At 36.4% G+C, this 27,487-nt stretch overlaps 1 protein-coding gene across 1 annotated transcript in view; it reads right to left on the bottom strand.

Moving 5' to 3' along the window:
* Positions 1–27,487, bottom strand: part of AGBL4 (AGBL carboxypeptidase 4) — a 991,536-nt gene that overhangs the window by 568,518 nt on the left and 395,531 nt on the right. The window contains exon 5 of the mRNA XM_075097666.1: positions 20,635–20,851. Within this exon, the coding sequence (XP_074953767.1) occupies positions 20,635–20,851 (217 nt within the window). The remainder of the gene's footprint in view (positions 1–20,634; positions 20,852–27,487) is intronic.

Here is a 27,487-nt window from a genome sequence, read left to right as displayed (position 1 = left end):
CCCTGCCACCCCCCCCCCAAAAAAAAAACCCCACCCAAACTCATTTTGCTTAAAACAATAGAAGATTAAGAGTTCTAGAAATCTAAACTGATAATTTGAAGGTATGTTTCTCCTGTTCAGAACTTTAAAAGTCTACTATTTAATGCATTATTTAGTCTGTAAAAGTTCTGCCTGCTTTAAGAGCAAAAGGATTAATGGTTTCAAATTCCAGTGTGTTGACCTTTATTCAACATTAAAATGCTTATTTGAGCATTCTGCCATGGTACCAGTAAGCCTCTCTCTAATGAAAACTGTAAGGGAAAGAAAGTTTAACTCCCATATGCCCATCAATAAAATTATTTTGCATTAGGAGGTTTAGGGAATCTTGTGCACACACACACACAAAGTTAACATTGATGCAAAGAGCATTAAAACCACAGAGTATACATACTATTACTCTGGTTACAGGTTGAATGTTAGACCAATATTAATGAAGATGATGAAGAATAAAAAATGGTTAAAAGCTCCTGTTCCCAAGCTAGTGCCCTGAATGACAGTTATGACATCAAACAATTTTAAGTGAAGTAGAACAAAAGCAAATCATGCTAGTTCCTTCTGAAATAAATGACAGAAATCTGCTTCCAAATAGCAAACGCTTGATGAAAACCAAAGCAGCAATTTGCATATCAAGGTACATGGTCTGCTAAGACAGCAAATCAAAGTAGGGAATAAGTGGGCAACATAGATTTAGGGTGATGCTGAATAGTCGGAAGGGTAAATTGTAAACTCTTTGGCTGACATAGCAGAAAGAGCTGGGGGAGAAGTTAAAGGCAGCAGAGCCTGGATGCTGCTGCAGACCTTCAGGGCACTTACTGAACCTAGACAAGGAAGTGTCTTTACAGACAGATGGAAACTAAGAAATCCTTGTTCACACTGAATCTTTACTATTCTGATATTGATTAAAATAACTATGCAAAAAGTGAGGCAGGGGAACATTTTTCTCAAGGCAGATTTCCATTCTTTCCTAGTTAGCTAAGCAAGTTACACAATCAAATACAATCCAGAACATAAGCCATATAGAGATGACACATACAAGAAACTAAGACTGAAGCTAGTTCTCAACTAAGATTTTGTGATAACAGTCTTATCATATTTTAATAAACCTTTTTCCTGCATAAAAGATTACAGGCCAGTGTTTTAAGTGTTGAAAAGTTTCTTGGACAAAGATAGTTGTTACTACAGTTTGTTGAATTAAAAAAAATTGTTCAGAAGCTAAAAAGCTAAAGCAATTTCCCTAAAGGAGAAGAGTAATCAATAGCTTACCCGAAGACAGAGTATTGAGCAATCACATTTTAAAATGTAACAATCGTTTAGCTAAGAATTATGAAATGTGTCATAACTGAAGTTGGTCATGACAAAGAAATTATACACAGGACAAGCAAGGAAGAGCAGAATGAACTCTGCAGGAATATGAAGGCTTAAGAAGATAGGAAGAGGAGACAGGAAAATCAATTTATTGCATGATAGTCATATGCAAAATAGCATGAGCAAAAAAATCCAACTGTGAAGGGTGTGGCTATGAAGGGGAACACACCATTATGCATCAGAGTGAATATTTCACCATTCTAATTCAAACTTCCTGTGCAAATATTAACAGAACCACAGGAAAAGTCCTGCAATGCATGCCAGTGTTTTGCTAAAAATACCCACAGCTCCAAAACTGCAAATATAATTTGAAATTCCTGACTCTCTTAGAAGTCTAACTTCACTGTCTAACTACTAACACTGAATGTGGAATAACTTCCGGCACATGGTAAACCAGAATGGATAAGGTAGAGAGGGATTTATTTCTGGCTCTTAGACAACTTTAAATAAACTTAATTTACAGAAAGAGTCATGCAAACAAATTATACTAATACTTAAAAAAATACTTTGAAAGAGTTAGTGCAACATAAATCCATCACTGTATGGGTTTCACATAGAAGATGTGGTACAGAAATTTATTCAGCCTAAAGGCGAGGCAAGACATGCTCACAGTGAGTAAAATGAATAAACTTGGAGGAGGTGGGGAGGAGCAGAAAAAAGTGTCCAGGAGTGGTTTTTTTTCTTTAAAATAATGTTCTTTTATTAGATATTGAAATATAAAGTAATTGTTTTATTTTTTTTTTTTAACCTAATGCTTAAAGGAAGCACAAAAGCTTGATTTAAAGAGATGCAGTCAGTAAGTGACTGCAAAAATAACAGTGCCTGCCAAGAGCACTGGTGACTAAAGAAATATATAGGTAGTTTGGCTTACTCAGCAGTGCTCCAAAAACCTCTAGGAATCATTCTGGGTCAAATATGCATTTTTAATAAATAAAAAAGAAAATTAAAAAATCTATTCAACACAGAAACAAGACCCTAAAGTTTTCTCCAGCTCTGAAATACAAGCACGTTGTCTTAGCCTAGGTCCTTTTTCACTTACATAGACTGTACAACAATGAAACACAACAAGTTTTAACTGAGCTCTCTGAATTTATATATGCAAAAATGATGATACCATATATATCACCACCTACTGCAAGTAATTAGCTGCCAAAACAATGACTGGTGGATACTTTCAGTGTACCACCTTACAGCACAAGGGATGTACAGGTTTTTGCCAATCTATACAATTTACTCTTATTTCTGCCACAAATGTAGCATCTCGAATACGAACGTTATTATATATTGAATCAAAGTATCATTTGCCATATCTCATTGCCCATCCCATTCCAAATTTTATGCCACACAATTAACAAAACACATCTAAATTTATCTCCAGAGCCTATGTGCAGTATGTTGGACTTGTGAAATGAAATAGGCAAAGTGGTAAAGCATGTTCCTGCTTTGCTGATTCTCAGCAGAAACGTTTCCTCCTCTCTTATCAGTTGTCTGAACACCAGCATGCTACAAATCAACTTCCTGCTAGTTAGTTAAGATTCTTGCTTGCTTGCCTTTCTTCTCTAAACACAAGACTCTCGTGGGGCTATTGATCAGTGACTAAAAAAAAACTGGATGAAACCCCTTTTTCTTTCCTTTCTTTTTTGTTATTGATATTTTTTGAAAAGGTCCTTTCATCTCCTCCTCTACCAGGAAAGCATTACTTGATGGAAATATAAGAATAATGAATCTAAAACTGTTCAACACCAAACTACCTAGAAATATAAAATATCTCCCTAGAATTCAGCCTCTTGCATTTCAGTGAGGCAGCGCACACATGCTCCAATTACCCTCTCAGTTATAATACTGGTAACTCAAGGAAATTCTGTTCCAGTCAACAGCACTTCCACAGATTATATGCCATTGGGAATAAGGGCAGAATTTGACCACTTCTTTTTGGTCATTAAGAAAAACCCCCATGGATGATAAGTAGCACATAAAAATATTAAACATATTTTTATAGTTTAAGATTTATAGCCTCACACTGCTCCTGAAGTCTCTACTTCCAAGCAGTTTATACTATTATCAGGAGGGGTTAATTTCAGCAGAACTTTTGAACGCCCCCTCCGACTTGCCTGGTCACCCCACGAGCACCGGCGTACCAACGGCAGCTGCAGACCGAGCAGCGCGCGTCCAGCCTGCAGCGTTACGTAACCTGCCTGTTAACAAATGCAAGACACACAGTAAAGTCATGTAACCCAATTGAAACAGTTCGTACTGGAGGTTGATTTCCCTTGGGAACTGAAACATCAAGTAAGAAACTGAACCAGTTAAATATAACCTTTTTAAAGGGCAAAAGAATTCAAAGGTAATCAAGGATTTTTTTTTTCCTCAGAAGGGCATTTATAATTATATTCCACTTTTATTTATAACAACCCTTTTAATGTTGGTACTACAAAAGAACTCCATAGAAAACCAGCTTTGCTTTATATAACAGGATTCAATCTACACGTGGTTTTTATATGCAAAATATCTTCTACACAAGCTATACACTGACAAAGGCGCATTTCCCTTAAGAAACAAGGAATATATTTTCAAAGTGGTTCATGAGGGTTTAGCCATGTGCCTTTCACCAGCAATGTGGGAGACTCAAGAAGAAATCCTTAACTTTTACTTTGAGAAAGTAACAGCAAATAACTACATATGAGTGAGCTCAGAATCTAGTGTTTATTTCCTTTATTATCCTAGAATACATTCAACATTTTGCTTTAATCTACTAATTCCTGCGGAGACAGAAAGAGGCCATTTCCTACACTGATCTTTTCAGCTTCCTTTCCACTGGTTAAGCAGGTATGAATTAAGAAGTAGAAATGACAGGCATGAGCTCAGAACTACATTTCAAAATTCAGCACCAGAGTGACCAGGTGGTTTGTGAATAATCATTTACGATACAAAGCTGTGTGTTAGGACACAGAATGTTGTGTTTGGAAAAGAGCAGTGGGAATTTCAGAGTGGAATCCAGAGGTTTACACAGCCTGTGAGAAGGAAATCTACAACAAGGGGGAAGGATAGCTTTGGGTGGGCCACGTTCTCTCATGAAAGGTCTGCTGGATGCAGTAGAAATTCATCATATAGAAACCTGCCTCTGCGTATGCTTCTGTCTTCTACACATCTAGCAGATACTCACACAATATCATACTGCAGTCTGTTGCCCTTGAAATAAAAAAATAACCAAAGGACAGAGTCTTGACACAGCCAGAGATGCTCTCAAATTATGCTGTACAGATTAAAAACAAGCAGGATTTTCCAAGGATTGTATTAATTATTTATATATCCCATTGTTCATGTTGCCCAAATTCCTGTAAATATTACTGTATTAAAAACATCTGTACAAAACTAAATTGCCCTACTAAATTTATTCCATGAAGAAAAAAAGTTAATTTAATCTCAGAATTAAATGAGAGACATTCTGTTTGAATAGCATCAAGCATGCAGAATCCCACTGTGGAATCTAATGTATATACCTGGTCAAACTCTCAGCAGAGAAACCACATACATGCAAGTTCTAGATGGAGGTGACAGGGCCAGCTGCTATTTCTTACCCTCAACAGGCAATTTGTTGATACACTAAGAAACTATTATTAGGAGATTCTTTAGTTAAAATGCTGTAGGTTATTTATCACAGCTTTGGGGTTTCTGACAGGATGTTTTGATAAAATAAATCTATTTTTAAGTGACTGTAATGAAATACTAACCTGTTTTTGAAGGGCTTTTAAGATGTTTTTAAGAAGTTTCAGATCAAAGACTCAGTTAATGTAACCTCCATGCATTAAATATTTAGTACTTATTCAGTCACTTGAGCACTCAGGCATCTTGACATTGTAAAAGGGTGAGAGGGAAATTGAGATTAAGTCAGTTTTGCACAGTGGGATTTTTCAGTTTTCATGTTAAAATCCCAGGCATGTGATTTTAATACAAAGGAGTCAATTCTTTTACAAGAGTATATGCACCACCCATTAAAAGAATTCTTTATGCACCTGCATAGATGGGAGAATGAATCCTCTATAGAGTCATTCTGGTAGAAACTGTTGTGCTGTGATTAACATCATGATTGAACATTATTCTGTCTCTGATGGACGAAACCAAACTCGTACACTTCTCTTTCCAGAACATCTTGGCGCTTGCAAAGAGCACAGAAATTTAACAATAGTAGCTACATATAAGCAAATTTTCATTAGATAATTGGATTATGTGACTACAAAACATTCCGCTTTTCTAGTATCCCTGGATTCCAACAGTTGATCTTTACTGTTTCATTTCTTCCAAGGGAGGTCTTCAATACAGATCATGATGAGGAAAATAATTTTATTTTGGGATATATTAAAATCATAGAATGGTTTAGATTGGAAGGCACCTTTAGAGGTCATCTAGTTCAACCCAAAATAGATGTCTTAGATTAATAAATGGCAAATTATTAGGGGCTAGATATCCATTCTGGAAATGTAACACTATATATAAATTTTAGAGGTTCTCAAGCATCACCTTTCTTGTGAAAGTTCACTGAGTGTGGTAGAAACTTGCAGATGACTTCAAGAAGAATTAAGACACTCCTGAGTGCATTCCTTGGCTCACTTGCAGACAGCTATAGACATTAAAATATTAAAAATTGGCTTTGAAACTCTTGTCATGAACTATCATTGACCCACGTTAGCCTCTAGTCTCAGAGTCGAGGTAAGTATTGCATATTTCAATCCTGTTTAACACAAACATGGTCACATTCAAGTTCTTTGATATGCAACAGTTGCTCTAAGGCTTTTGTATTTCACAATCATTCATTATCTATAAAGAAAAGGAATAGCCTTAGCTCCAACATTACCAATACATGGGGAACAAAACCAAAGAGTTCTGCATATCCTTCATTCATCACAGACATTTTCACAAAAGTTACAGTGGGATTGAATATGTTTGGACCCTAATTTGAAGTTCAAAAAGCTAAGACTGACCTCTGAAGTAATGGTAGCAATACATATTCCCAAATCTTGTAAGCATCATCATTACATGACCCTATTTGTCACAAGTGTCTTCTGAATGTTAAGTAAGCACAAAGGCTGTATGTCATCATGGGCTCATCTGTGACACTGAAAGACAAACAGCTCCTGGAAACATCTACATGTATCTTATGGTAATGGGATGACCTCATCTATTTTTCTCAAAGACTTATGTCCAGTTTTTCCCTGCTTTTACTCCTGGCCATGGCTCTGGAGCTCCTGTTTCCTCTACCATATTAAATTATATGAACCCAAGGTGCAGGAAGGTGCAGGGTGATTTTACAGGAGATAGGCATTTCTTTGTACATAACCTTAATATTTCTTATGCATAGTTGCCTCTGTATGCGTGCTGCTGTGAGAAACTCCCAATTTCAAACAAATGAATGCTTAGTCTGCTGAAGAAGAAACTACATCGGAACTGTTCTATCTAAAGAAATCAGAACAGAAGCCAATCTGAACAATGTAATGCATGTGAAATATTCCAGTAGGTCCCACACCGATTTACCCAACAGGTAGTCAGAATGTATCTACAAGGTGCTACTGAAGCAGTTCGTGTCTGTCTTTCTTTTGGTTTTTTGATATTGTTAAGAGTAGAGACCTGTGTTGAAATCACGTAATGAGACAATAAATCAAGATGATACCTGAACAATTTAGTTCTGTGACAGTAAAGATGTTAATTATATTCTCAAAAGTAGCATGAAGCTTAGAAAAAGACACAGATGATTTAATAACTTGTTTAATCCTGAAACAATTTTGAGAAAACATTTTGGATGTAATCTAGGAGAACCTTTGCTGTAATGAAACACAGCACAGGAGAGGTCAGATATCAGATCTTCTTGCACCACTGCCTCTGTAATAGACATTATACTCAGAAAGAAGGTAACTTTGATGGAGAGTGAGTAATGAGACTTATAACCAATGCTTCAGTGTAGGTGTCAAGAGAAATGAAAGAAAAAATGGAGACAGTTTTGATAATAGTGAAAAGAGCTTTGACAAATTTTATAGAAATTGAATGCAATATTATGAAATACTGTGGTACTTGACTGTGGTACTTCCAGATGCTCTATGGATTTAAAAAAAAAAAAAAAAAAAGAAGAAAAAAGAAATGAAAGGAGAGGTTTTCCAAAATTAGCAACAAAAAATATTTTAAATAGTACTGTTTGGAAGATCGGAAATGTGAAAATTATCACATAACATATTTTCCCTTACAGAAATTCATGCCATTCTAGTAGATTCCAGTTTATTGTTAGGTAGCATGTTTAGACTTGTAATGAATACGACCTTCTGAAATCAGAATACATCCACATGTAATGCGTTAAGATGCAAAAGAAGATTGGCATAAAATAATTTTCTTCTGTGCTAGAATGAGAGAAAGAAATACAATGGACACCTGAAAAGAAGAAATCTTGGCTATATGTTATTTATTAACGTGAGAATTGTTTTACTCTTTTGGCATTCAGGATGATTCGAGTAAACAACATATAATCAGTTACTCAGCTGTGACATGGTGAAGGTGTCTCCTAAAGAGATTTAACTCAGACTGTCCCTGGAACAAAAGCTGTAAAATTTCATGTTCATGTTGGCTGCAAATAGGGGTGCAGATGGGTATTCCCAGCTTATACAACATAGTATGAAGCTGCTGTAAGAAATTCTATCCATGATCATTGTTGAAATACATCTGCTACCAGTGGTATACTGGTAAGTTAAGTATGGTCAGGGAGATCTGATGACATGTGATCAGTTCCAGAGCTTTGCTATCATAACACATTACTTTTATGCAGTAGACTATGATCGTTGCGGAATATTTTTAATCAAAGAAAGAAATTTTTCAAACTCCAAACACTTTTGTTATTTCTAGTAAATTTCTATGTAATAACAATTCCCAGAGAAGCCCAATGTTCTGAATTGTCTGTGCACATGGGCTCCCTATTCTGTTAAAGACACCTCTCTGGTGTTTTCCAAAACTTATATATGGTATACTCCTGTCAGAGTAGAGGCTATCCTACATCCTAGCACATGGAGCAGATTTCAAATTACATTCAGCAGCTCCTGAAACTAATGAAAAAGGGTATCTTTTGTGAGCTAGTTGTTTATAGCTATTAATCACCACCAACCCATAATCTTTGTAAACCTCTGGTTGTGATTCATCATTACTGCAGGTAAAGTTAATAATTTGTGACAGTATGAGAGAGGAGAGGCCTCATCGGCATTTTTAAAAATATATAGACATAAAAAACGTTCACTCCCCTAGGTTATTTAGGAAAAGGGATTATGGAGCAACTATTCTGTGGTCACCAGTTGCAGGAGAGAACTTCCTTCCTTTCAGAGTAAGTTTTCAGACGCAGCATGTCAGGAAATTTGTGCCATTATTTGGAAATACATGAAAATAGGGTAGAAATAATTTCCAGAAACTTATTTGTTCTCCAGATGATAAAAAATGAACACAGGTGCACTTCTTATTAGGTAAAGGAAAGATACATGAGATCAGGAAAGGATTTTGACATGCAGTCCTCATTCAGTTCTACCAAAAGTGTGCTTGGCTGATACTAGAGATTTTGGAGATGGTTGGTAGGTTGTCCAGGAGCTTCACAATCCAATCATTTTCCTTTTTCATGATTTAACTTTCTAATGAGCAGAGAGTGGCTTGCTTACTTTGTAACATACATACATACACAAATTCATTGTAGTTTTAAAGGAAGTCCAGCTCTCTAAAAGAATTTGTATTTACCTGTATTTCTCTGGGAAGATGAAAAATCTGAGATTTCAGAGACCACATTCTACTTCATTATTGTCATAGCAACAAATGATTTTGAAGCATTGTATGCAACATCTATAGCCATTTGTAGTATAGCTCTAGCTACTAACTTGTTTCTGTTAATGGCCAGCATAAACTAGTCTCTATACTCTTTTGAATTTAACTGATGAACTGCAAAACAAATGGTTATACTTAATAAAATTATGTTTTGCCATCTGTGCCCAGTAATGAGAAAATCTGAGTTATAGTGAAGGAAAAGGATGACATTTTCTGCCAAAAAGATCAATGCACCCCACCTCTTTGTCAGTACTAAATTAGACGTTACCTGTTGCTGTGTGTCACTTTTATTGGTTGCCATGGATAATGGGAATTTCAGGCAAGATGGGCATGTAGGAATTCTATTTGACCATGAGGAATATAATACACTTTTCTTTGTCTTTCTCTGAGCCTGTGTAATATGAGTCTACAATGTTATTTGGTCTGAGTGCATCCAAGTCTTATTTATGGGAGGAACATTTTGTTCAGCTCTGCAGTGTTATTTGCTGTTACAAAATCTTATCTATTTCTATAAAAGAAATCTAGAGGATATGTGCAGTTTTATTCCTAAAGCTCTGAAGGATTTCAAAATCAGCTGGAGCTGAAGACAAATCTGGTGCTGCCACAGTATCTTGTAAGGATGATTACAACAGCAGAAAACTACACCATTAAAACATATTCTTTTTTCTGAGTTTGCATTTTGAGCCATTTGCTATCTTGTAAGTGAGGATATATAGTCTGTATTCTTCATAAAGATAAAGACTCCACCACAATTAAAAAAAAAAACAACCAACAAACCCAAACAACAACAACAAAAAAAAACAAACCCACAAACTTTTATGAGGTCTCTGGGACCCTACAATATAATTCATTCCTACAAAAAGACATGGTCCTTATGCAGAAGACACCGAAGTACTTTATGTTGATAATTTGGTTGCCTAGAGCATGGTAAAGATCTAGACAATTTCCTTAAGCTTTAGAGAGGAAGACAGGCTACCGGGCAACATGGATATTGTGCATTTCAACTCACTGTACACAAAGAAGATACAATGCTTTTGAGCACCCTGTTTGGAGCAGTAACACTACTCTTGTCCTACACATACCTTTCAGATTTTGAAATATTCATTGTTTGGATTTATATCTATGTCCAGGCCAAAGACATATCTTGATGTGCCTTGCTGTATTGCCAAAATATGTCCTATTTTTCCAACACAGTACCATCAACCTCTGTTTTAGTCTTCATCTGTTAATCTATAAAGTGCACTTAATCAGTCATCTTTGACACTCCTATAAATTTTCCATCAGACATAACACCTTAAAGACCATTTTTCATTCTCAGGAGGCAAATAAGAAAAACAGACCTGAGATCCTGAATCACAAGAACTGTGCAAAATAGCAGACTCCATTTCTAATTATTTTCTTGAACACTGTGGACTTTGAAGAGCTCAGCAGTTGCAAATAGGGCCTGGCTTCTGAAATATTAAACTACTTTTTGGTGTGTAACTGACAAAAGCTGGGCTTCAATTTTGTGTATCAGGACTTCTGAAAGAAGTTGTTTCTAATTTTGGCTTATCAAAACTGCATGTGAAAATGTGTGAGTGCCGTGACAACACAAATCGCGTGCACTGTCCATGGTCCTGACAGCGATTTGACGACTCGATGCTGGCGTGAAGCTTCATAGAGACTAGCTCTGTTTAGTGTGGCTAAACTCCGAAAATGAGTACTAGAGTCTTTACCACAAACTGCTTCTAAATGATCCAGGTTTCTGCAATAGTCTCCTTCCCCATAAAATGACATTACAGTCAGAAGAATGTTATGAACCTTAACTCAGTGATATTTATGCAATATTTTGGAGGTTGTCAGAGCAAATGTTCTGAAAAAGTCTGGGTTTTCCTTGATGACAGCCATAAGACTTTCCCTCATTCCATGCTGCAGAACAGTGCAGCTTTCATAAATATAGAGAAAACTAGTTAATATTTTAATTCTAAGCAACTTAGATAAAAAAAAAAACAACAACCCACAACCTTTAACAATGTGCAGCTGTTACTAATGAACTAAGAAGCTGATTAAAAATATCATGATGGAATTTAATGCATTATTATAATCCACCTTAATGCAGAAAATCTAACTGGGAAAGAAATACATGTATTATAAAATCCTGAAGTCTTTATATTTTGAGTAAGTAACAGTCCTCTTAAAAGTTAACTAATTAAGACTAAGTGCAAAATTGGATGCAATTAATGTGAAATTCAAAATAAAAAGGGATAAAAATGATTTCTGAAACTGATTTTTCTGTTGTGCACACTTATGATAATTCCTGAAATGGATGGTATCTCTCCTTTGTCTTCCTCCATGTTACACATTTATTGGAACATCAGATAAGCCAGTTCAGAAAAACAAACACTTTCTGTAGGAAGGTATGTCCACAATTCTAGGGAATTCTGAATGAAAACTTTTAACTGGGGGCCTAGGGCTGAATTATTTTCATTGAAAATGTCATGTAACTGAGACCTTTTCAATCTGTGTTCATTTTCTCAGATTGTTCTCTGCTGCCACAGTATGGTGCTCAGCTGCTGTTTGAAAACATGAAAAAGAGGATCTTTATCAGAGAATGCAGTTCTTTTCATGTACCAATATGATTGGTTGCCATGTAAGATCTCTTTAAAGGAGAGTATTAGAAAGGCTTTAAGCTGTACCTTACATTTTGTTAGAAGTGAAATAAAAACAATTTTCAATTAAGTACCTACCGCTTTACATTAAAAAGCTCCTGTCTCCTTGTGTTATTTGTATGTTATTTTGTCTTCAAAACAAAGATAAATATTGCTTTCAGTATTTGTAGATAATAGCAGCACTTCAGCAGGAGCTAGGATTTTCTAGAAATACACTCTTTCTTTTTTTTGGTCCTATTATGATACTACTATTGTGGTACTATTATGGTACTTCTAAAATAAAATATGTTTGAATGTAACACAATATGTTAAAATAGGGATGGCACTAGCCTCCCTTACATGTAAGTTTGATGCCCTTCTTCATTGCACTATTCTTGGATTCAAAAATACTTTCCTAGCAGTGCAGAAAAGTAAAGGGCACTAAAACCACACCGCAATCAAGAACGGATCACAGGCTACATGCAGTGTCTCCCAGCTATGTTCTAGAAATCCATCAGGTTGTCATGAGTCTTAGCTCTTCTCTTCAAGTATGTATATTCAAATACTTGGGGTCAACAGTAAGGATGCACTTAGCCAGCTTGGGCCACCAGAACTACATTTCTTTGGTGTACGTTATCTTACAGTCTGCATCAAAATCCTATTTCTTATTTTCTCATTCCTATGTGATATAAAGATATATCACAGATTCCTTTCTGCAATACAAGCTGAAGACTTTTCGGAACGAACTTTCAGCTTTCAAAGCTTAAGGACCACAGAGATAAAGTCTCATGAACATGTGCATGACAAGGACAAAGAACTCCAGGATTAGCATAGATCTCTTATGCAGAAGGCCTCAAGTGCACACCTTACTCATACACTACAAAAAGGACTGCTGAGCAATGATGGGATTCACTTTATGCACAGATATTAAGCATATTTATAGAGAACAGCAAAAAGGGTTGCAGAATACATTACCTGAACCAGCTTCTCCAACTTGATGTGGACAAGCGATGAAATATCCAAAAATGAAGTGACGGACAAATAAATGCTTCCTTGAATCAAACTGGAAACTACTTTTCATTTGTTGAGTTATTTACGTATTATCTATTAGGTATATACCATTTCAAGCGGGGATATTAATCTGAAGGGAACGTAGAGGATGGTACACAGAAACCTCAAACCCTGACTAAATGTGACAACAGTTTTTGTTCGTTTATTTTTGAATGTTTTATTTGTTACATTATGTTTAATGTGGAAGTAAATGGCTTATAGTCTATACACAAAAGTCTTAAAAATCTTGTGCAGTGGGAATTTTGTAATACTGGAGAGCTATTTGAAACTATATCTACCTCATTGTGAATTTGTTTTATTCTTACCACTACAAGGAGTGAATGAAATCACTAGCCAAATCCATTGGCTATCAATGACTGGCAAGTAAATTCTTTCCATATCCTACAACCAGATCTCTAATTTAGTTCTCAGCTTCCGTGGTGTCAGTGTACTGTAGGTAAAGGTGAAATGTGAGACAAGCAGGCCCTTGGGAGCTTATTAAAACAAACATTTAAAAAGAACTGAAATATAAGTCAAACAATAGCCAGATCCACTTACATTCATATAAGACTGAAGACATCATTACTCCTTTTTACTTTGTAAGTAGGTTTGGCTGGAAACACTGAGAATCTGGGCTTAAATTCTAGAAATTTTTTTTTCTTATTTTCTATCATGTAGTCATGTTGTTACAGTGGTAGTACAAGATAATGGCAAAACATTAGGGCACCAGGCCTTGATCCTGCAAAGTGTTGATTGTTCTGACCTTGGAGCTTAAAGGCATTTTTACACACATTTAACTTGATGTCATGAACTGTGCTAGTGACTTCAACAGGTCTATTTAATACGCTTAAGTTTAAATCTATGCTTAAGTATTTTGCTGGATCAGAGACACAATGCTTGGTTTACACAAATCATGTAAACAAGATTTTGCCTAAGGTATTAGAGATTTTAATACATTATATTTACATTATATAGCTATTATAAAGCTAAATCAATAAATAGTTCATTCTTTGGTTAAATTAAAAAGCATAAATCCAAATCCTTCAGACTGAGCAGACTTTAAAATTTTTAGATAAGCCTTCAATCCCAAGGTCTCAGCCCTGCAGGTAATATGGGCCAGGATAACCATCTTCTGGGTCTACAGTCAAAGAATACAGATTAAAATACAACTCCAACCCCACAGATGCATTACACAGCCACTACTCAGGAGGTCTAAATAGAAACCAACTCAAACATAGTCAAAATCCCAGCAGAGTCAACGCAGTAAATGTGCTATGGGGCAAATGTAGCTAATAGCTCCACATAGCACAATTTCCCCTACATGCAAGTACATTCAGGATCACTCTCAACATGGAAATTATTGCTTAATGCTGTGCTACAAAAGAGGGAAAAGAAATTTCTGTAAATGGAAGTGAAAGAAGAATGAATGTATTCTAAGGTTTTCACTGGTTTCTAAGAGCCATAGCTATCTTCAAAATATCTGTATGTCCTTCCAGGCAACTAGGTAGATTTTAAAATCATAAAAAGCTTTGCATTAGTGTACATACAGGACCTCAGACTTGCTTTTTTGATGGAGTTATAATTGGTTGTACTATGTTATTTCCCAAGCACCAGACAAGGAGTTCTAGTGAGCAAGGCACCAAACACAGAAAGTAAAATAGGTGCTTCCTGTCCCCAGAAGCTTAGGGTGCAGTAACTAAAGGCAGCTTCCCAGATCTGGGGGTTGAACTGACTGTGTGGACAAAGTTTGTTTCCTATTGGGATTACAGCTATCACACTGAGCTGTGTGGCACCCAACCAAGTAGTATAAAGTGCTGAGGACAGGAATGAGTAAAATCTGCCTCTTATCTGAAATTTGCCATTGCCAAGAAACAAGGATTCAGATGCTGAAATGCATTCCTGCACTTGGGTGTTACTTCAGGCATGTCAGGACAACTGACTAGATCATTAATGTTTCCTCTCCAGGTTGAAGCCTGGACAAACCATATATCGTGCCAGGTTCTCTGGAAATGCGGGCATACATGTTAGAGGATGGAGCAAACAGAGAGCACAAAAGACATAAGGACAGGGAAGACAGGTCATAGACCAGGATATGAAGTTACATGAAATGGCACTGAGATGGGGATATTGAGTGCACAGAAGAGAACATGACTACCTTGTGCGGTCCTGGTACTTAAAAGACCTAACAGCTATTTTGGATTTTCCCTTCACAACTCAAAGAGGTAAGGGGAATTAATAGGAAAGAACAAAGCAGAATAAGTAACATAAGAGCAGAAAACAAATGTCACGACTTTCCTCCTGTAGTTAGCTTAGGAAAATATAAACTAAATGGAAGGAAAAGGGAAGGTAAGTTTTGAGGCAAAGAAAGGGCAAGCCCGATGAAGGACACGTGTGAGTGAAGGTGAGATGAAGAGCCTGACATGGAAATGGAAGAGCTGTGAAGCAAAAGGCCAACCCACACAGCTACAGAAAGTCCAGTGAAATCTTCAGAAAGGTCACTGACTTTCCAAAGGTTTTCCCGTGTAACTATAGCATGAAAGGGTGCAACTTGGGACCTACACATGAAAACAGTTTGTATAGACTAATATCACCATATATAATTCATTTACTGTCATTGCTTTCAGGAGGTTTTCTTCTTACAAAGTGGATCATAACAGTTTTTCTGCAGGTGATTTCTTAACTCAGTGGATTCTTTATCCTTAAAACTTTTTTTTTTTTTGTGAGTTTCAAGCATTTTTTATAGGAGTTTTAAATATACAAGGATAGTTATAAAATCTGAGATGCCAAATTGACTTAAGATTTGAAACCTTCTTCCCAATTTAAGATTTTCTACTCATAGTCATATAAACAACAATTTATGCAAATCCTTCTAGAAATTATTTTACTATATGAAACAGTGCTCTTTCTAGAATTTAAGAAATAACCAGCTTATACATTTAGTAACCCTGCACAATATTATTTGTAAATTATGATTTTAAGTTTGGGGGTTTTTTTTCTAAAACTATATATCACTGCCAGCTTAAAGCAAAGTATTTCTTGTTTTTACCATGAACAGTTTTATATATCCTACAGACAGAAGGCAACTTTCAACAGTAATGTAGTTTCACCTATCTTTCCCTCTCTGTGATTCCCACAATCCAGTTTATCTCCCAGAACTTCCTTTAAATTCTATCAAAGACATTTTCCTTAAAACTGATGGTATAGAATAGTTCCCTGTTATTTTTCATGCTATTTATGTAATTTCCCTGGTAGCATACTGTGCTATTATATACTATAAATCATATTTTATTTTGGAAAGAACTGTTGGTGGTGTTATTTTTAGGTCCAACTCTACTTCTGCTGAAATCCAACCCAGCTAAGAAAATAGTTGCAGGAACATTTAAAATCTCATGTACAGTTTTGGGATGGTTTCCATATTACAAATACTGTGGGAACAGCAGTACTATATGAGTAAATAGATACACCACTGAATAAAGAGAACGTTCCCTGAACATACATGTAGGTGCACTTTCACATCCTAGAGAAATGAGAAGTTGGGTTTACTTTTTTTAAGCATTATTTCTGTGGCCTTTTTCAGAACAAGTAAATTGCCACAAATTGCATTTAGACGACATTTCAACCTAGTTGCAGTCAGATCCATTGGAAAGCACAGAATCTGATAGCAACATGATTTCAAAGGTATGATACATTACAGTGAAGCCTGTAACTTCTATTTTTTTCAAAGACAAAGAGTATACTTTTCTTTTACAGAACTGTTATTATATAACCTAACGCTGAACATAGAAATGGGAAATTTAACCTTAGAAAAATTGTCTATTTTCTTTGCTTCATGCTTTAAAACAGTCATAACTGAGCAGTTAAAAATGGACCAGTAGATATCAGTAGGACTGATCAACTATTTTTACTGGGGTACCCAGTCATTTAGACAACAAATAAGGGATATTTGATGAATGAACCAGCAACGTGACATCTGGTGTGCAGTTTCAGAGTTTTAGGCCCTCATTCTGATCTCTCTGATACCAGCAAAAATCAGGAGTAACTTATGTAAACTAAAAGCATGTACCAAAATGGTGTGCAGTCAGAATAAAGCACCTTGTGTTCCAATCTGTTACACTCAGTATCCCATGTCTGACTTAAGAGATTGGCTCACTTACAGAGCTCTACATTAGATATATTACCTTCTTGTTTTAAAATATGTATGTTTAATATTTAATTTAACAGAATTCCATATTCCAGTCTCTACGTACTGTGGAAGTCCCTTTGAGGCTTGTGGTTTGTATGTGCAGTTGCAATTTTCCTCAAGTGTGATTTGGAAGCACCATTGCCTAATGGGGTGAAAGGAAGTATCTGTCTCCAATTAATCTTGGCTCTCTTTTGAGTGAGTAATGAAAATACTGCCTGGCCAGTGGCAATTTGTAAAGTGGGATGTAGGAGCTGAGCCAGGCTCACCAAAATGCATTTAATATAGTATGTGTGACAGTGGAATCCTGTAGAGGTACAGGTCTCATCAACTGTCCATACACTTCAATAACACACAGCTAATTTACACTATCACCTTCAAATAATGACACACTCGAAAATTTTGCCAAGTCTGAAATATTGTTTATGATGCTACACGTAACTGCTACTGCACATGAAACCATATAATTGTCATAAAATAGGTACTGTAAATGTAAATGGAGCCTGTGCTTATATTTTCACAAAATGTAAAAATTATTTTTCATTATATTATGCTGTACAATATTGCATAATATATGCCGAGATGACAGACACATCAATAATATGCAAAAAACTAATTTCACAGTTTTAAAAACTGCTCACAGATTTTGAACTTATGATCTGTTGGGACAAACTGTAGAAAGACTGAAGTTACCTAAGGCCAACAATGGCAGAATGAAAATGGCAGTTTAAATTATATCTGGGTGACCATCATAGCTAGCTTGCAGGAGAGACTATTTTCAAGATCATTTGGCACATCTAGGTTTTGGGATAGCTCCCTGAAGTAAAAAGTATAAACATTAAAAGGTCAGAAATAGAACAGCTAAGTTATCTATTCACACTGGCAATGGGAATCTTTGCCATTTGGCTCTGAACCACTTCACCATTCTGCATCCTAATGACAATTACAAGTCCCATACTGATATTTCACTTTCAATTTTCATAGAATTAATGAAAGTATTTAAGGAGTTAATGAAGGCATAGTACTTTCTTTAGAGAAAATATGAAATTAGATTAGAAATTAGATTGCTTAGAAAACATTACATGCAGCAAAATGTGCAGTCAGAAAGCCTTCAGGAGTAATCATCTAAGCATGGTTTCTTGTGACTTGCATTTTACTGTTCCACGACAAAGAAAAATAAAAAAGCCCCAAAGATCTGTGGTGAGATACTGTTGTCTCCAAGAGGCACAGTTCAAAACTTCATAATTCAGAAGAAGTGAAATTGTTTCAAACCATTCTCCCATCCTCACAATCACAAACTTCTGCAGGGAGCTGTAAAATTCCCCTAGAATGAACCAGAGCGTATCGGTGGCTACCTGGCAGCTCAGCAGATATGCCACAGCCTTCCCCCAACATGTTACCCTGCCTCAGTCCTGTGCCCAGCATAAGGACTTCAGAGTTTGTCCTCAGACGGCATTGTTAAGTTGCCTTTCACCGTGTGCTACCAAGGGTATCGTCCCTTTGCCAGGAATAGAGCTTTTAAGGGTCTCTTTATGCCAATCTGATTCCTCTTATCTTACATAAGGGGCCAGAGCAGGGACGGAGCTTGCTTTCTTAGCTCTAAATCTATCCTATATGGCACGCAATTCTCTAAAGTACAGCGAGCTTCTGCTTTGATGAAGCACTGTGCAGCGAAGACTGAAGGATCCTGTTTTTCACCATTTAAAGATGTATGATAGCAACAAAGCTCTATGTTAAAATATTTAACTCGCAGAGAACTTATGGAAATTGTCTATTCAAGCTCAGCAAAGACATTAAATTACCAAGCTGTTCTAGGACAGTTGTGTGTGGAGAAAAGCCAGAAATGCTCTGAGATTGTAATGTTACTTACAAAGATTACAGCATGAGCCTGATTCAGAAGCTTTTTAAACAGATCAGCATGGTGAGCTGCAAAATGTTACCATATCAATTTCTGCAAAACATACTCTGTGTGTACATATAGATATAAAATCAGGACTTATACACAGCACATTTCCTGCCACGTTTTGAATGGCATCTGTTTGTTTAGTTTGCTGAAATATAAAAAATAATATTTAGCAACTACTGGTAACACAATGTTAACAAGATTTAAGAGTATAGCCCTGTCTGTCAAAATGCAGATAAAGACAAATCCTTCTATCTCAGTGTTTTAATCAGTCAGATCAGGGGTTTGATGAATATGCAAATGTGACTGTTTATACACTAGTTTCAGAGTGAAAGGAAACAAATTCGGTTTCATTATAGAATTAATGACAGCTCTGTCCTCTAAGATTAATAATTAAAATGCTACACACATTAAAACAATAGTGCTCCTTTCTCCTACCCTCTGAATATTTTACTTTTCTATTTTTTTAATACCCCTTTCCCTTATAATTGTTTGTCCTTCTAATTGGAATGATTAATAATTAATATCAGTTCAGGGATATGTAATAGTCATCTTTAGAACCAGAACTGAATTTAGCTGACCAAAGGGTTAAAAAATGCTTTCCTTTGTTAATTCTGTTTTTACTCTTCTCCATAAGTTAATTTTTCCTGCAAGTTTTATGGCACCACAGAGATCTCAATGGGCTGCTCTAATGCTGGAAGACTTTTATTTATTCCACTGCAGGCTATACATACGATTTCATTCTGATTTTCACAATATATGCTGGGATTCTTTTTAAGGCCCCAGCTGCTGGGATCAGCAGCCTTCATAGGAATCACAGCTTTCTTTTTTCTGACACAAACACAACAAGTTTAGACAAAATCTAATCTCAGAGAAAAGATTAAAAATGTGGGACAAGTGCACTATAAAGCCGAGAACACAAAAGGAAAAAAAACCAACCCAAGATTTCAGCTATTATTTATTAATCTAATGATTTCTGAGTTGGTATGGGAGTGGCTGAGTCATGCTTTCCAAATCCTCAGGACAGGCAACATTTCAGAGAAAGGTTATAGCAAAGTGAGCAGAAGTTCAACTTTGCCGTTAACCCTCCTTCCTGCACCACAAGAACTGTCACAATTTAATTTCATGTGGCCACTAAGATCTACACTAAGACCACTAAACCCCTTTTAATTTCAAATCACCAAAGCAGACACTTTAAGACTAAAATAGGTAGTTTGTATATGTTTTGCATTATTTTACCAAGTAAAACTATACTGTAGTTCCAAAGACACATATTTTCTTCTGAACAGAAAAGGTCTTCCAGAAAGACAAATGGACAGAGTACCCTAAAAACCACATTTCTTCAATAAAGCTGTTTCAGTTTCATCTTTTAATGTCTTTAGAGGTGAATTGATCGTACATGGGAATTTAGCATTGCCTTGCATATCACAAAGGAAATATTTTATGTGAAATTAAATTAGCATTTGTCCATATTTCACCATGCAGGTACGCTACCTCATGTGTCATTGATAGCAGTAAAACAAATATGTGCATGTGTGTACTTTAGCAGGGATGATGAATTATACTCTATAAGCATTTAAGGGTAGACATTCATAATGAAGCCTGCCTAGTTGGCAAGCATGCCTATTACTTACCACACTGCGTCCTAGCAATTCTCTGCAAAAGTAGTCCATGTTCCTCCTTTGTAGATTGTCAAGATAGTGCTGAAGGCGAGTATATGTATAGGGATAGCAGTAAGCAAATTGGTAAGTGTCATCCTCTCGGTCAAAGCAAAAAGCAAATGACATGACATAGTTCTTCCTGTGGTCCGGGCAGCGATAGTAATACACGTTTTTAGAGGGTATTCTTTGCCTAAAAAACCAAAAACAATATATATATATATATATACACACACAGACACACACCGAGGCATATGTATACATTGACATAAGAAATCTGAACAAAAAAGCTATGTGAAATTCAAATTTCCCCTGAAGTAAATGAAATGTAACAGCTTGAACAGCTCAGGAGCTGGTGAGCAGATCCCAGAGCCTGCATTTCAGAGCACTCATGCAGACAAGCTCCATGCCAGGGGCCCGTGCATGGCACAGCTACTGTGCTGGCACACCAGTTACGACAGGGACTGCAGCTCTCTCCAGGTGCCCAAGCTGGCAGAGTCACCACAGCAGGGGAGGGCATCACACAACCAGAAAAACCCACACCCAAGAAGTGAAAAGGATCCACAGGCAGTTAAGCTATCCGCTACTTTGCTATTGAGCTGGTGCAATCTCATACCACTACACAGGCTTCAGCCAAACCTCTACCTGGAGTGTGGCTACATCCTTTCATACAAGCCTAATTCACCAGCACTGAGATGAGGCATAATTAACAAAAGAATGTCAGTATAAGGCAACATTAACAGAACTGTTACTGAAATTCAGGACATCTTCATATATTTATTATCCTTAATAGTCAGGCGATAATATCAACACCTAGCCGATGAATGGAGGAAAGGATAAATATTTGGGGTGAAAAAAATGCCAAAAACCCAAACAAAAAAATTCAGGTATGGAAAATAACCCGGTCCTAAATTAGAAAGCAAAGAAGAAAAGGATATTTGGTCCTGTTCCAAATTGGATTGCTGCCCTCCTTGAGAGTTCTGGCTTATAGTGCTGACAAGATAAAAATGAATATACATGATGATAAATAATTATAATAGAGACATTTATGTCATTGTTATCAAACTGGTATCTGTTTAAGGACTAACAAATGTCTGCCTGATGTCTTTCACCTAACTTCAATTATTCTGTTACTTCTCAACAGAAATTAGTAACATTTCAGAGGTGGGTCAAACACTTGTTCTATAGTAGATGTTCAGTATTTGTTTCTGCTCTTTCTTAATTTCTTAAATGGATTTTCTAGCTTTATTTAAATAGGAGATTCTCTAGTCATGCCATGCCCTTGTAATTTGATGTAAGTAACTTACCAGTCATGTTTGGCAACAAAACACTATGGTCCTGCAGACTCTAACTGATTCAATTACACAACATTATAAACAGGTCTCATCTAACGATTGGAGCAGCTAAAGTAGGATCATGGTGAGGGAAAACATAATAAGATTTACAGACATAGCAGTAGTAATGTGTCTCATTGTTATAGTTCCGAGAAGCTGGTCTACTGCAGAGCATCAGTTTTGGCCTTTCATTGCTAATATGAAATACAGGACAAAGCCCTCTCATACAGAAGTATGTGTTTGCCAATTAGCAACAGTTAAGGAGTTTGATCAGCAAGACTCAGGAGCTACAAAGAGAAACAGAAAGAAATTGAGATGTTCTTGAAAAAGTAAAGTAAAGAGCCAGTCATGCAGTTAATTAGACTTGAAATCAGAATTTATTTGCCCCTTTTATTGACCTCGTTCTTGAACATTCAGGACTTCAAGAATTTACTTCAGCATTTTTTGTTAAATAAGACCCTTGCTTGTTACTAAGATCTGAAAATTATTTTTAAGCCACAAATATGAAGGACAAAAAAACAATTCTTTTAATTATTTTTTTTTAAAGTATCAGTAGGGGAAAAATGCCACCAGCCGTCTGCATGCAGTACCCTAACCTAATAGGGTTCTCCAGTATCTTAACATATTTCTATCATTTACCCTTACTCTGGAGTGCTATAGGACATCCCTCATTTGATCTGAAATCAAGCAGATGATATGGCAGTGGGTAAATGTATTCTAGCTCCCAGTCCTCAAACCGTAATGCAAGTTTAAACAGTATGTTGCTGAGTTGTTGAACTTTATTTGTTTCCAAATTAGCATGGGAGAAATAATAAAGGACAAGCCTCACTTTATGCTATAAAAATTTCATGTAAAATGAGACCAATAGGAGGAAACTCAGGATTTTAGAAAAGCTAATGAATGAAATTCATCTGCTGATAGTTAATGTTTAAATGACACATAGTTCTCCTTGGTTCAATAACTTTCTACTTTTAAGCAAGTTGAAGACAACTTTGTTAATGTATTAAAGGCACTTTTGATATTTCATTCCCTTTCCCCTTCATTATAGAAGCTAAGCATCTGTTTTATTATCCACTTTGACACATCACTTTATGGCTGCATTTGGCTATTATGGCTAATCTTGATTTCTAGGACATCTGGTATTGACATTTCACTATCTGGTGTCTGACACAACAGCAGAAACCATCCACAGTTCCTAGGTTTAAATTCACCCTCTCAGGGCAGAAAGTGCCCAAACTCTTAATTTAAACCGTATCTTCCAAAAATAATTATAATAGTACTCCTGTCACTGCTAATCTATTTTTATCTCTCCTAGCACTTTGTCACTGCTAATCTATTTGTGAGTCATATAGAGAAAGAGAGTTAGTGTTTAGATACCAACAGCACATCTTACACACAGGAGCCTAATCAGATTGAGATCTTATCAGGGAATTAAAGAAAAAAATAAAAGAAAAAAAAAAGGAAAGAAAAAGAAAGAAAAGAGACACAGTGCTAGATATCACCGAGTTTTTGATAACGAAAAGACATTGCTCAGTTCTTGAATTAACCTTTGTGTCCTAGACACACTATTGTTTACTCTTTCCCTTTTTTGTTCTATGCCTTCTGGAAAAGGACACCCACACACTGTGGCAGCAGCTGCTCCTATTAATTTAAAGCTATTACAAAAATTAAAATTAAACCCAATTACTTTGGCTGGTTTATAGCCGGGGAACGGCTTAGTCTGATTGTTCCCTCTGGTTATGGACAAAAACAATATTCCTACCTACAGGCAGCTGCCAGTGGAATACTAATGCATCTAGGCCTGGCAGGGACAGATTCCGAATGCAGAGTCTAACTGCATTTCTTACTAGAGAAAAATATCTTATCACGGATCTGCAGAAACGCACCAACTTCTTACACTGTAAGTCACAATGAAGCTGATTTGTAGTTAGAGGTAGGAAAGCAAAATGATGGTAGAAAGCTTAATGCTCAGATTTGTCATTTTGCATTTCCAAGCAGCTCACACTAAGAAATGCACCCTGCTAATTGATACACAACTGCCTGGATTTTGGCACTTCTCAATGGTTATTTAAAGGGGAACCACCCCAATTCTAAGTACAGCCGCAGAGCACAACATGCAAGCAACTAATTTCCAGCCTGTTTTTAGAAATATATTTACAGAAATGAAGCTTAATATTCTACATCATTTTGAAACAAATTCAGAATGCTGAATCTTAAAGATAAATGTAAAATTCTTTCCGTCAATGGAAAAAGAAAGCACAGAAACAAAGTTTTTCTCTCTATTTTGACCTTCATAGTCCAATGACAGTTGAAGGCTTGAGCCAGTGGCTTTGAGTGTCTTCTCCTCTCATCTGACAAGGTAGCACTCCCAACCCAGCAGATTTCTTACTCCAGTGCGAATGTACATGTGTTTGTCTGTTCCTATATGTTTGTTACACTGCAGTCTGGAGTCAAGACATTTACTCTCTTTTGGTAGCATGCAATAAGATCAAATTTGTCAGTTTACAAAAAAAAAAAAAAATTGGAGTCCTCATTCGGTCTCAAAAACCAGATAACTTCAGAGGCCCTGGGATTTACTTTTTGCTACTACAACAGGCGGTGAAGGGTATTACACAAAACTGAGCTTTAGAAATTTTATCCTAACTATACTTCTATTTTGAACATAATTTTAATTTCAACTCTAATAATTGTGATCTTGAAGGCAAATGTTATTATCTGTTCTGCTTTTTTTGGGGGGGGAACAAACACAGGACGGTGGCAGGGGTGCTGGTGTGTGTGGCATCTATTGTTTAAGTTTTAAGCACATAAGGGTGTTAGTCAAATCCTTTTGTGGTACCACAACACAAATAATTAAAAAATCTTGATCTTTGGAGCACTTTCCATCCCCCCCCCCCCCCCGTTGCATGACCAAAGCAGGGATCTCTTGCCCAGCCAAATTCCCAATGACTTTAATGAGCAGCCTAAACAGTCTTTGGACCGCTTTTAATATGGCACTCATGAAGTAATTATTCAGTTCCTTGCCTCTACAGGATTGGGTTAGACACATCACAGTCAGTAGACTTCAAAGTAAAATGATGATCTTTGGAGAAAAAACAAAAAGCTGTGGGTGTTGTAAAAGATCAATGGCCAAAAGAAAAATTAAGTGATCTGACTTGTAGAGAAATGCTCAATGTAGTGTTAGCTGTGGTGGCACACTGTGGTGATCATTTTCATTTGCCATCAATTTGCAGATGGAGAGATGTAACTTAATAATTTACAAATTTCCAAGCTTCCATATATAATGCAAAGAGATGGGCCTGAGTCACAATCTCAGAAAATTATGCCTAAATTTTAAAGAAATTTGAAGTACAAAACCTGATGCCAATTCAACTTTTGGAAAATAACCTTCAGGTATTTATTGGCACTACCCAAAATACTAGATCTAGCTACTCCGAGTGTTCAAATTTTACTTTTAAAGCTGGATGTCCCTATTTATTAACTGCAAGAAATCCAACAAACTCTGGAGAAAATATAAGAAAGTTAATCATGCACTGCAAACTCCTCTTCTGGAGGCAGCACTTTCAAATTGAAGGCCTTCCTGACTTGTTTCTCTATTAGTCTAAGCCATTATTTTTCATCTTGCTTATTCTTGTTGACAAGTGGAGCTGACCATCTTCAAAATTCCTAGCTTACTTGTGACAAAATAAGTTTGTAGGGTTTTTTCTTGCACATAATTTTATATTTGATTCACAGAGCATGGAGTGACAGTGAATATGTCAGATGGTGTTAAATATTGTTTACAGATAACTGAATGGGTTTTGGCACAGCTAACTCAGTTTCAGACACTGCAAAATAATTCCTGCTCTTATTCTTGCTAATATGTATTAGAATGTTCTCCAAATATTTTTATCATTTTAGCAGTATACTCTGCACCACAGGGTTTTCCACCTCTCCCAATACCTGGTTTCTACTTCTAAGTATAAAAATAAAAATATTTTGTAATTCAATGGCTTTTGTTAAAATCAGGAAATCTACACATTAAGCATACAGCTTCCAAGGCTAACCTTAATTAAAGGGGTTAATAAACCTTTCTAAGGGTTAACGTTAATTGAAATACTTAAGTAACCTTTATAAGGATTCCTAGGGAATTCAAATAATAATAAACTGTACAAAAATTGCTTGTAAACTCTGCATTCTTTACAACAGCAAGGGGAAAACACTGAGTTTTTCACTATTTCGTTTTTCCTCTAAAAATTAATTAAATAATTAAGCAATGAGAAGGCACATTTCATTTTTTGGACCATTTCTGCATTTTAAATGTTTGTAATAAGCATGGTAAGACTTATTCAGTTCTAGGTACCTGCATCAGTGCTAGTCTAAACTGGCATACCTTTTTTTTTTTTTATGAGAGCTGCACATCAGACAAATCAGTCCCCTCACCTGACACTGAGATAGCAAAAATATCCTGAAAGTACATTATTATTGTTTTAATACTGGAAAGCCAAAACCTAGACATAGATTTGCATGAGCAAATGTTACGAGAATAATTCCCCTCATTTCATACGTGCTTGGATACATTCAGGGGGGACTTGCTAAGAAAGGCTTTTAACAAAACTGTATCTTCAACATAGTGCAGTGTTCTGACAAGGAAAATTCAGTGGTGAGGAGAAACAATAAATAGAAAATAGGGGTGGAAAATGTACTTTGTCCTGTGTTTGCAAGATATCTTACAGAAACATGGTCCTTGCCCACACGCCAGTCTTCTAGGTCCTACAATAACACCAATACCAAAACATAATGAAACAACTCTACCTAAAACCAGAGGGAACCAGTGGAAATCATTACCCCTAAAAGTGACAAGAAATGCTGAGGAAAGGGCATACTATCTGGGAAGCGCAGTGAAGCAGTATGGAAGCGTCCTTACTAGCAGATTATGATTGTAAGATATAAAGCAACACTGAAAACCTGTCCCTGGGTTCTGCTGGTAGAAATGAAATCATCACCCTTCGATTCACCAGAATATGCATAACATTATGAAGGGGAGGGCTGCTAAATTCTAAGCTGGCAAGAAATAATTTTTAAAATCACTTAATTACTTTTTAAGCAGCTTCATAGAAACAGAGCAACACTGCATCCCTGAAAACAAGTGCTGTTTCAGGTTCTCCAAACTTCAATATGGTTTTGTGGGAGGAGGTTTCCTTCAGTGTTGTCCATCACCCATCTATCTTCCCTAAATATAAAACATGTTCACGGAGGTCCAGATTTGGCACAGTGCCCTCTTTTGACAAAACACTTTAATATATCTTAGGGGAGCTGTCAGCTGACAGCAAAATCGAAAATCTTTTGCCAGCAGCAGGTACAAGTGGGGTCTCCAGGAGACAAGCAGCCATTTCCCTTCTTATCTCCCTCCTGCCTACCCTTATAACCAAAACTATACTCCGTCCTCCATCTTTTGTTTACTCTGTCCAGTTGCTAAATCTTAAACTGTAGTGACTTTCCTCTGAAGCAGTAGTTCC

This window comes from Phalacrocorax aristotelis, chromosome 6, assembly GCF_949628215.1.
Source record: "Phalacrocorax aristotelis chromosome 6, bGulAri2.1, whole genome shotgun sequence".
In the NCBI taxonomy this organism is placed as follows: domain Eukaryota; kingdom Metazoa; phylum Chordata; class Aves; order Suliformes; family Phalacrocoracidae; genus Phalacrocorax; species Phalacrocorax aristotelis.
The sequence above is the reverse complement of the archived record's forward strand: the minus strand, read 5'-3'. Positions and strand labels throughout refer to the sequence as shown.